At 57.5% G+C, this 11294-nt stretch overlaps 2 protein-coding genes across 4 annotated transcripts in view; one reads left to right on the top strand and one right to left on the bottom strand.

Moving 5' to 3' along the window:
* Slc25a25 (solute carrier family 25 member 25) overlaps positions 1-1648 on the top strand; it is a 15365-nt gene extending 13717 nt beyond the window's left edge. For all 3 annotated transcript variants that reach the window (XM_033759070.1, XM_033759071.1, XM_033759072.1), the window contains 2 exons: positions 1-67; positions 154-1648. The exon at positions 1-67 is cut by the window's left edge and continues 13 nt beyond it. In XM_033759070.1, the coding sequence (XP_033614961.1) occupies positions 1-67; positions 154-338 (252 nt within the window). In that variant the 3' untranslated portion in view covers positions 339-1648. The remainder of the gene's footprint in view (positions 68-153) is intronic.
* Positions 1649-10109: 8461 nt separating this feature from the next.
* Positions 10110-11294, bottom strand: part of Ptges2 (prostaglandin E synthase 2) — a gene marked incomplete at its 5' end in the record, with an annotated part of 3656 nt that continues 2471 nt past the window's right edge. The window contains 2 exons of the mRNA XM_010613639.2: positions 10110-10569; positions 11118-11235. Of these exons, the coding sequence (XP_010611941.2) occupies positions 10441-10569; positions 11118-11235 (247 nt within the window). The remainder of the gene's footprint in view (positions 10570-11117; positions 11236-11294) is intronic.

An 11294-nucleotide genomic window follows, 5' to 3' on the forward strand; every position in this document is an offset into this window, starting at 1 on the left:
TCCAGCACCTGCGGCCAGCTGGCCAGCTACCCACTGGCCCTGGTCAGGACCCGGATGCAGGCACAAGGTGAGGCGTCCCGGGCCGATCCCCGTCAGCGGGCAGCCGGGGTGGGGGTGGCGGAAGACACCTGACCCGCGCCCTTCCGCCCACAGCCTCCATCGAGGGTGCCCCCGAAGTGACCATGAGCAGCCTCTTCAAACAGATCCTACGGACAGAGGGTGCCTTTGGGCTGTACCGGGGGCTGGCCCCCAACTTCATGAAGGTGATCCCCGCCGTGAGCATCAGCTACGTGGTGTACGAGAACCTGAAGATCACCCTGGGCGTGCAGTCGCGGTGATGGGAGGGCGGGTGCCGGACTCGCGATCCCGGCGGCCGGGGTGTGGAGCCGTTTCATTCTGTGAATGTGCTAACACTAAGGACCAGAGCCAAGCGATGGAGCTGGACACGCCATGAGGGAGTCGGGCACCCGCAGGCCCGGGACCTGCCCTGCTGACCCGGCAGGCCCCGTGCCCTTTGCAGGGGAGACCCGTGGCATTGCTCAGGGTCCAGGGTCAGCAGGACCCAGGCTCTCGGGCCTAGGGACAGGATGTTCCCTGCAGTGCCTGCCTGCTAGCGAGCTTGGAGGCCGGCTTAGTTCTTCCACCTCCTGCCCTCCAGCTGGCTGGGCCTCCCTGTGCCCACTGTGCACCCTGCCCTCCGATTGGCTGTAGCAGGCGGCCGCTGGCTGCTCACGCCCCTCCTTGTGCCTCTGCCCTCAGCGCATGCAGGGTGACAGGCGACGCCACCTCCCCTGCGGTGCACATGGAGGCAGGTGCGGGGGGAGGGGGCGTCTGTCGCTCACACACCCGACTCGTGTCAGAGCCCACTAGCAGGGCATAGGCGCTCGTGCCCTTGGCGCCACCTGCCTGGCATGTGGTGCATGGCTTTGGGGGAGGCTGGTGCCGGGCCTGGATCCCAGAGGGCCTCTGCTGTCCGCCTGGCCCCCGACTGCCAGGCCCGGCACCAGCACAGAACCAGACTCAGCGTCCTGCTCTGTGGCGTGAGGGCAGCACAGGGTGGCTGTCACGGTAAAGGGCAGAGTTCGTGCCACCGCCGGTGCCCTGGTGAGGGACGGAAGGTGTTGAAGCCTTAATCACGAGGCGCAGGGTAAAGGATTTTGTCCCAGGACGAGCTGACGACTGCTCCTGCCCTGTGCTTGTGGAGAGGAGCGTGAGGGGTGGCTGGCACGTGACAGGCCATCTGTCACCCAAGGTTGGGTCCAGACCCAGTGCCAAGTGGGACCAGCCTCACATTCCACTGATGCAGAGGATCACACCGCTGGGAGCCTATTTATTTTGTATTTATTTGAACAGAGTTATGTCCTAACTATTTTTATAGATTTGTTTAATTGATAGCCTGTCACTTTCGAGTTCTGTTTTTATTCATATTTATGTTCATGGCTGATTGTACCTTTCCATTGCTGCCGGGCAGGGTGGGGGTGGGGAGCGGAGAGGGAGGAGGCGTGGGGCCTGGCCCCTCCCCACCACACCCCGTGTCTATCCAAAGAAATTCCTCTGGGGATGGAGAATAGAAGAAGCTGGCCTAACGTCGGGAGTGGGTCCTGGGGTGCCTGGTCCCCAGGAAGGTGGGATCTCGGTTTGATGGGAAGATGGAAGAAATTCCTGGGGATGGAGAATAGAAGAAGCTGGCCTAACGTCGGGAGTGGGTCCTGGGGTGCCTGGTCCCCAGGAAGGTGGGATCTCGGTTTGATGGGAAGATGGAGCCCTGAAAGGGGGATTTCTTTGTTTCACCCTTTTTTGAATGACAAGGTTTCATGTTGCCTCTCACTGTGAATTTGGGGTGAGTCCCCTGCCTCCCGCTGTGAAGTGGGCTCCCTCCCTCCCGCTCCATAGTGCTGGTCACCTGGCCATTTGACAGTGGCCCCTCCATCACCCTAGGACCTGACGAGGAAACTCTTAATAGGATGCAAAGATCAATGCAACAATCGTTATATAGAAACGTAGTTGTAACTGGAATTTGTCAACAAGCAAGCTAAAGAATTAGTTGGAAGTTGTCATTTAAAACAGCCTTCTAATAAAGTTTCAGAGCCGATGTTCATGAAGCCAGGTGTCTTCTTCTTTGGGGTTGGGAGGCTGAGGACATTTGTATGTATTTGTCAGCTTTCCTGTTGGCTGGGACCCAGCCCCGAAGAGGAGAAGGCTGAGTCGGTTTACGGTTTTGAGGGCTTCAGTCCATGGGCTGCATACTGGAAAGCAGGCAGGCATGGCGGAGGGGCGTGGCCTACTTAAGCTGCTTCCTTGATGGCAGCCGGGAGCTGGGCAGGGCAGTGGCACCTGAGAGGACGTGGCTGGGGGGCCAGGCATAGACCCCAAGGCCATGCCCCCGTGACCACCCAGGTGTACCCCAAAGTGCCCTCCGCCAGTCCCTGGGATGGATCCCAAGGCCAGTCAAGCTGGTCGTGTGTGTGTGTGTGTGTGTGTGTGTGTGTGTGTGTCCATCACCACTGGGGTGTGCTAGGAAAGGAATCCATTTTTATCACCCAGAGACTGGCAGCCCACCGCCTCTTGGCTTGGGGAAGTGCGCCCTCTCGACTAAGTGTGGGTTAGATTTGGGCTGCTCTGGTGAGGTCCCTGGTGCTGTGAGCCCTCCAGCTGTCCTGATTTGTTCTTCCTGCGTACAGCCGTCTTCACAGGATTCCTTCCTTCTTTTGGGATGGGGTCTCGCTATGTTGTGTAGGCTGGCCTTGAACTCACTGTGGACCCCAGGCTGGCCTTGAGCTTTCTGAGAGCCTCCTGCCTCACCCTCCAAGTTCTGGATCACGGGTGTGGGCCACCACACCCAGCAAGAGTAAATGGGCCCTTGGAGTTGCTTGGATCCCGAGAGTTAGCCCACTGACGAGTTCATTAGCCTAATGGGCTTAGTAGGAGGCCAGGCCTCCCTGGCTGAAGACCTCACTAGTCTGCACTGAGCAGCATTGAACATCTGCTTGGTTCCTCAGGCCCACAGTGATGGAACCTGCCAACCAGGGCCAGCGCGTGACCTAAACACCTCTGCACCTCTAAACTGATTTGCCCAGGTCACAGCTGCCAAAAGCTGCCTGACATCCAGAACACCGTGACTTCGAATGGAACTCGGAAAGACAGCCCAGGTAGAAACGGACGCTTACACACAGGAAGGCCAAGGCAGGAGGATCACAAGTTTGAGCCCAGCCTACAACTTTGCCAATGTGTCTCACAAAGAGAGGGGAAGAAAAAAAGCCTAGGGATGTAGCTCTCTGCCGCGGCCCTGGGTTCAACCCCAGTACCATGTGGGGTAGCCATTCAGTGCCCTCTTCTCGGAGACAGAGGTCCCTCCTGCAGCTCACGGGGATCCAGGGGTGCGCTGACCGGTGACAGGAGCTGCGTTTACAGGGAGGGAGGAGCTCGTCTTCAGCCCCTGTGTACCTGTCAGGGCTGAACCTCACAGACGCGAGTGCTGAGGGGCCCACTGCTTGGGGGCTTGTGGGTCCCCACGGCCTGGGATTTGGGCTCGCTTTCCTCAGTCTCCAGCGCTCGTGTTCCCCTTCCCTTCTCTTTATTGGGATGGGCTCGCTCTGCAGCCTAGGCTGGCCACAGGCACCTACCATGCCTGACTTTCTCGGAAAGCCTCTAAACTACAGGCGTCAGTCCCCAGGAAACCTGGCTGTGGCCCCCGGGGCCCCAGCACGTACCTGACAGGCCTTTGCCTCCTGCTGCTTACTGGTGACCTCGCCCCAGACTGAAGCCAGCCTTGCCTGCTCTCCCTGGCACAGCTCTGTGAAGTGTGTCTTCTCCACCTTGTTGGTTTTTTTGAGACTGGGTCTTGCTCTGTTGCCCAGCTTGGCCTTGAGCACTGGGGCTCTGGTGATCCTCCTGCCTCAGCCTTCTGAGTACTGGGACCACAGTCCTCCTACCCCTGACATTCTTTATTTACTGTCTTTCCCCAGAAGAGGCCAAGGGGGAGGAAATATTTGCACTCCCAGAGCCTGTGAGTGTTTGGTGTGTAGCACCCCAACAAAATGTACCTTAAATAAATGTCCCACACCCCGTGTTCCAGTGGCCCCAGGCACCAGGGACCTGGGCTGGAGCCAGTGGCAGGAAGCAGCTCTGGGGCTCCGCTCCAGTGTGCAGCAGGGTGGGGAGGTACAGAGCTGGTACCACCCCTTGTTCTGGGCTCAGTAGTATTCCCCAGAATGTGTGTTGACCAGAGCTGAGAAATGTAGCTTTATTTGGAAATAGGGTTGTCACAGATGTAACCCACTGAGGATGAGGTCACACCGATGTGGAGGGGCTCTGAATCCTACGTGTGGTGTCTTTATAAGAGGGAGGCTGAGGGGCTGGGGATTTAGCTCAGTGGTGCTGTTGCCTGCCTCAAAAGCACAAGGTCATGAGTTTGAGCCCTGGTACAAAAAAAACAACAACAACAACAAAAAAAAAAAACCAGGAAAGCCAGACGTGGTGGCACACACCTATAATCCCAGCACTCTGGGAGGCTGAGGCAGGAGGATGGAGAGATTAAACCCAGCCTGGCCAATGTGGCGACTTAGTGGGACCTAGAGACACGTACACAGAAGAGACTCAGGACTTCGCTTACAGCCAAGGGTGGAGGGCCGTGTCCCAGAGTGGACAAAGGTAACCAGGGGAGTGCAGTGCCCAGCCCTGTCCCCGTGTGGCCGCAGCTGTCCCCATCCGGATCTCTCCAGCCCGGGAGGGTGGAAATCAGGGGAAAGGTGAGGAGGAGGCGACCTGCGCTGGGCCTGGCCGCGCGGTGGACCTTGTCCCTGCTCCCAAAGGTCGCGCAGCCCGGTGTGGCAGGTGCAGGTGGCTGGACAGAACAGTCGGGGAAGGGCGGGAGGCCTGCAGGGGTAAACTGAGGCCGGAGAGGCCCTCTTGTGGACTGGAGTCTTGGTCGCCTGGGTCACCAAGCCCAGACCACACGCGCAGATGGCCCTGGGGTTCGTGTCTGCTCCGCGACCACAGACTCAGTGGCTCACAGCCGCGCTAACCCGGTCTCCTCCGGTGCAGGGAGTCGGGAGGCTAAAACCAACCGGTTCCCCAGCGGGCAGCAGGGAGCCAGTGCGAGTGAACCCTGCAGAGCCCTTGGGAGAGCCGCACCCGCCTCTCCCAGCCGCCCAGACCGCATGTGGCCGCTCCAGCTGCTGCGCACGCGCAGTGCCACCAGCCCTTTGGGAGCCGAGTTGCCTCAGCCTCCCTCTGGACGCTGGACCACCCCACTGGGGCCACCCGGGATCTCCCAGCTCACACCTGACTTTCCCTCCACCACAGAAGCCGCAGCATCCAGAGATGCTAGAGATCAAGACCTAGATATTGGGGCCACTCTTTAGTCTCTTTATCCCCACCCCTCGCAGTTTCCGTCAGACCCTCCCACCATCAAACTCCTTCCTGTCCTTTGTTTTGGTTTTTGAGACAGGGTCTGGCTACATAGTCCAGGTTGGCCTTGAACTCACTGTGTAGCCCAGTCTGGCCTTGCTTGGGGTGATCCTGCCTCAGCCTCCCAAATGTTGAATTTACAGACATGTGCCGTCACGCCCGGCCCAGCTGGTTAACTAAAGTAGGCGACTGTCACATTTTGGAGTGTGCGCGTCCCATGGAAAATTAGCATCTTTAGATCTGGCGAGGAAATGCTACCCCAACCCCACACTACAGGGGTGGGGACAGCTCCACATTGGGGCTTGCACAAGGTCCTGCTTTGGTCCCCAGAACAGGGAAAAAGACCATAAACTGAAGCCAGGAGATCTGGGTTCAAATCCTGCCCCTAGCACGCATGAGCTGCTTCTTACCCCGTGAGTCACTAAACCGTTCTGATGCGTTTTCTAAGCGGGAAAGTGGGTGCCGGCCTTATGGGAATGTTGTCGGGATGAACGAGGTCATATCTATAAAGATTCCCAAGAGTGATGGCCACAAAATGGGCCTCGTTTAACTGTGAAGTACGTACACTTATTATATAGTAAATGTGCATTGCTGTGAATTATGTAGGCCACGCAGAAAACAACCTAGAAGGCTGGACGTCCAAAATGTTAAAAGTGGGACAGTGAAATATTTGTATTATTTCTTATCTACAGTCTCTAAGTACAATAAGTATTCATTACTTGCATTATCAAAAGAAACTATTTCATTTTATTATTCACTCGTATATTTTTGAGACACTTATGTGATTCAGACCAGCCTTGAAGTCACTATGTAGCCCAGCCTGACCTCGATATTGGGATTCTCTTTTGGACCACAGGTGTGTATTCACTGTCACACCCGCTGAAACGACAACACACACTGGCGAGCTGGACCCTTCCCCCCCATCTTGCCTGAGTCGATTCTGAAAATGGACACAAGGTGGCAGCACCGGGCCTCTTTTCATCTCTTGTTGGGTTTCTCAGTCTCTTGCGCCCTCTGGTGGTGCCGAGGAAACAGAACCGGACTGCGCCCCTTTGAGACTGGCTGGGAGGTCCTGGGGGAGGACGCTTGGCCCGCGGGTGCCCCTTGACACCCTCAGGCTGCCCAGCCATTCTCCAGGCCCAGTCACAGGGATCAGGTCCCTGACCTTTCATCAAGCTGCCCGGAGTGCGGCAGGCTGCAGCTCCTCCCTACCGGCAGCAGCTCGGGTCCAACTCCAGCCCTATTGATACAGGGGGAAGAGTTTAACTCCTGGACCTGCTAGGTATCCGAAACGCGAGTTTGTGTTCTCTAAAATCGAAGAATGAATTCTAGGAACAACGGGGGTGAACAATAGGAACATTTATTGAGGGAAGGAAAGCTCTAAGAGAGACAGAAGGGGGACCAGAAAGTGGGTTGCCCACCCAGCCCACTTTTCAAAGTTGTTTTACACAGACTGCCACGCCATGTGGTGAGGCGGGTACAAAGTGGGACAAAACTGTAAGGCCCAGTGGAAAATGACAAGGTGGGCACGAGGTGGGGCAAAACCACGACCAACCAGTAAGATTACAAGTAGTCACCCAGGCCATAGAGATATGGAAACTAATACGTTTTAACAGAAAACAAAATACGAAATAACTTCTCAGAAAACAGAAGTATTTAATCCTTCCCCATACATTAGAGCTTGCTTTACCCTCAGGGCACGGACTGACGGGTGCCTGCTCTCTCAGGACTCACCTCATGATGTGCTCACTGGCAGGAGAGAGAGCGGAAATGCTAACCTCTGGTTAACGGTCACTCCGAAATCTAACACTAATTCTACCTTGTGACTCACTCCAAATTATTATTATTATTATTTTTTGGTACTGGGAATTGAACTCAGAGACTCACATTGTGTCAGGCAGATGCTGAGTCGCTGAGCTGCATTCCCAGCCCTCCAAATTAGTCTTTATCATAATCTTTTTTTTTTTTCAGTGGTGGTGGTGGTACTGGGGCACTCAGATAATACTGATTAAATGGGGTCAAATGGGGGAGCAAGTCTGTAGCAAGTGTAGAAGGATTTTCAGTAAGGGTGGGGGTCAGGGATATTTCCTGGGAAGGCTGGGTTAAGACCTTGCCCCCCCCTTGATTGAAACCTATTTAGGATATCAATTACTGCTATTTATCCCTAGGGAAAGCCCGAGGGTGTAGTAGTTTCTCTCCTTTTACAATTCTGGCCTTCAGTGAATGTGCCTTGGTTGTCCTCCATGTTGGCTTCTTGAGGGAGGCCCTGTCTAACCGCCTTCAAGATGTCTAATGAACTTACCTGTCTGCAATACTACGGCCTTGTGTGAAATGAGAAGCAAATACAATCCCCACTCTTCCGTTTTATGACTGAAACAGGGCCTTGCTAGCTGGTTCAGGCTGGCCTGACTCACCGTGATCTTTCTGCGCATCCTTCTGTGTTGGGATTAGTCACACACCTCCAGAACCAGCTCTCACTTATTTTTAAGGCATCGTCTTGCTGTTTCTTCCAGGCCAGCTGTGAACTCACCAAGTACCCTGCTTGCCCCAACCTTGGGATCCTCCGAGTTCAGCCTCCTCAGTGCTGGGATTAAGGTGTGTGCCTCCACGCCTGGCCCACTTTCAAAACTTGACAAAAACAAATGAGCCAGAGACCAGGTACAGACCGCCCCCCAGGAATCCCTGGTCCTCAAGAGAGATCTCAAGGTTCTTTTTGTTTTCTCCCTGGGGCTCTTGACCCTGACCTCTGGAAGCCTCCAGGTCACAGCAGGGACTGTACCCAGGCAGACAACAGCCCCTGGGGCTAAATTCAGACAGCCCAAGGGGTTCACTGGTCTTGTTCCGGGAGGAGGGGCCACACCCAAGATCACAGGGGGCAGCAGACAGGTACCAAACTCAGGACCCTGCTGCCAAAACCACAGGGGATGTGTCCCAACTAGAGAATAACAAACTGGGACAAGGGTCTATGTTCTGGGACTTTTTCCTTGATTTTTTTTTTTTTTTTTTTTAATGAAATGGGGTCTCACTTTGTAGTTCAGGAACTATGTAGCCCAGGATGGCCTTGAACTTGTGACCCTTCTGCCTCCTGAATGCTGGGATTACAGGCGTGGGTCACCACACCTAGCCAGGGCTTTTTTCTTCAGGGATGTGGTCTCCCGGACTTATCTTCAGACCCTCACAACCTAAAGCCACTTTACAGATGGGAATCTGGGGACGAGTTGATTCTGGAACTGGCCACCAGGGGACAGCATTAGACGAGCTTCCAGCTCCTTTAAGGCCTCACCGACCTCTTGCGCCCCCTGGTGGTCGTCTGGACTGGGGTGTGAGGTGTTGGGTAAAAAGCTGGGCCTGGGTACTTGGCACCCTCATGCTGACTTACCAGCCCCACTCCAAGGGATCAGGTCGACTTCATCCAGGTGACCACTGAGTCCTTGCAGGCTTCTCCCTACCCACAGGAGCCCCAGGGAAGGAGCCCTGAGAAGTCCGGCCCTTGTCCCCACCACGGCTCCAACACCAATCCTATGGGCTTTTGGGAGGCCAGCAGACAGAGAAAACACGATCTCCACCTCTGCGACTACCAGGGGAGGGGATGTGTGTGGGGGTGGCCTGGCCTGGGCACAGGGTTCAGGGGACGCTGAGGTCAGGAGCAGCCACAGCTGGACGCAGGGGTGGTGGCCCTGTCCCCGGTCAGACAAGGTGATGACCCGTGTCACACGCAGGACACCTCAGGTGCTGCTTTCGGGGACTCTGGGACACAGACAGCCGGATGGCCTTGTGTGCTGGAGAACAGCAGGGTCCGGGCAGAGGCAGGCGGGTGGGCTGGGCTCCGGGAGCTCTGGGGCCCACAGGCCATGCTGGTCCCTGGAGCCCAGGCCCCTCCACGCTGACGCTTCAGGCCTGACTGGGGACGGGAGCAGCTTGCAGCAGGGCAAGTTGGCTTGAAGCAGAGGCCCAGGGCAGGAGTGAGGGCACGGCAGGGATGGCGGGGACAGGGGAAAGAGGCCACCAGGCCCACAGCTGCCTCCTGCACCTCTGTCCCATTGCCGACACGCTTTGAGTTTATCTGAATGCTAGCTGCTCCGAGAAACACGAGTTACTCCTCTGAGCACCGGGATCATAGCTGGGGTGCTCGACCGCTGAGCTACACCCTCACTGGGTCTTTCAGGGTGGGCTCTAACTTGGGTCTCTGCTGTCTCAGCTTAACAGACTGCTGGGATTACAGGTGTGCACGGCCATGTCTGGCTGTTTTTAAAACAAAGTAAAATGTGGGAACCTTCCCAATGGTGGTAGTCTAGGTCATTCGGCAGCCCTCAGGAGCAGGGCGCAGTGGGACCTCACTCAGTGAGCCCCACCTGGCCTCTGGGTGGCCCTGGCCTTCTGTGGAATGTGGGGGACAGAAACACCTGCTGGTCCCTCCACTGGGGACACCGAGCCAACATCTCGATGTGGTCTGGGGGTGACACCCAGGGTGGCCTGTCTGTAGAGCAGAGGTGTGGGCAGGGACCCTTTGTGTCTTGTCCCAAACCCCACAATCCCCCACGGGCTGAGACCACCACTGTGCCCGATGGACAGATGAAGAGATTAGGCTGTCAGTCAGCACAGGGCGGAGCAGAACTGGCCCCGGGGGCCCAGGCTGAGGCATCATCAGCCCCCGCTGCCCTGTTGTGTGACAGCCACACACGGTCCTCGGCCACACAGGGGACAGGAGACCTCCTCTTTATTGCAGCATGATAGCGCCCCAGGTCCCAGGGGTGTCTGGGAAGAGGGGCTGTAGAATGGGGAGCTCTGGGCGGGGAGGGAGGCCCCTGTGGTGACCCGTGACCCTCCTAGTGGTTTCCAGTGGGAACAGAGCCCAGGCCTTGTCCCAGCACCCAGGGCCCTGAAAGCTTGTGTCGGGGAGCTGGGGAGCTGGGGTTGGGTGGTGGAATGACCCGCAGCCACACCCCTATGCACGGTGTCGCCAGAGACTGGCCCAGGGCCTCGGGGTCCCCAGCGGTCTTCTGCTGCCCGGGCCCCACCAGGTGGAGACATTCAGTGCGCTGCAGGGGCCTCGGCGATGGCCTTCTCCACCCGCAGGTACCAGGGCCGGATGTGTGTGTGTAGCATCATGTCGTCGAAAGCCTCCAGACCTTCCATGACACGCAGCACACCGTACACCGCCTGCGGAGGGGCCAGGGACCGTCGGCCTCCAGCCCAGCTGCTCTGGCACACTGGGCTGGCAGAGCATGGGGCAGCTGCAGTGCCACCATCCCTCTACGGGCATCAATCCCCCCAAGCCCCTCAGGTTCCCGGGGAAGAGGCCCCGGCACCCTGCTCCAAACCAGGCCCCGCGGCTACAGGACAGCCCTGGGGCTGGGCACCGAGGCTCGGCCACAGAGGCTGCCGAGTAGGACAGCAGTGCCAGGGTTGCACAGGGAAGGCCTGGGCCCTGGTGCTGCTGCTCGGGCCTCTGGATCCAGTAAGTCCCGAAGCCAGCCCCTCCCCTGAACTTGTCAGGTCCTGGAACCAGGCCAGATCCTCATGGTTCGGGGTTGGTTTCTTCCTTAAGCTGCTCTGAGCTAAGTCTCCACCCGACACCCGATGGGCACCACAGGACGGGACGGGAAAGGGCAGTGATACCCGGGCTTGCCCTCTCCGCTGCCCTCCCCAGGGCAGGGCCCTCTGCTGGGGCACCGCACACCGCCACCGCACGCCGCCACCGCACCCACCAGGTCAGCGAGGTTCGGCTTCTGGCCTCCCATGAAGGGCCGGTCTTGGCCCACGGCTGCCACCCACTTGTTGGCGGCCTCGTAGAGGTCCTCACGTACGTTGTCCTGGAGGTGATGCCTGGGCGGGGAGGGGCCGTCAGGCTGGCGAGCAGGCCGGCACTGGGGACACCTGGGGTC

The sequence above is a fragment of the Fukomys damarensis genome, unplaced genomic scaffold (genome assembly GCF_012274545.1).
Source record: "Fukomys damarensis isolate Sample0158 unplaced genomic scaffold, DMR_v1.0_HiC HiC_scaffold_36, whole genome shotgun sequence".
Classification (NCBI taxonomy): Eukaryota; Metazoa; Chordata; class Mammalia; order Rodentia; family Bathyergidae; genus Fukomys; species Fukomys damarensis.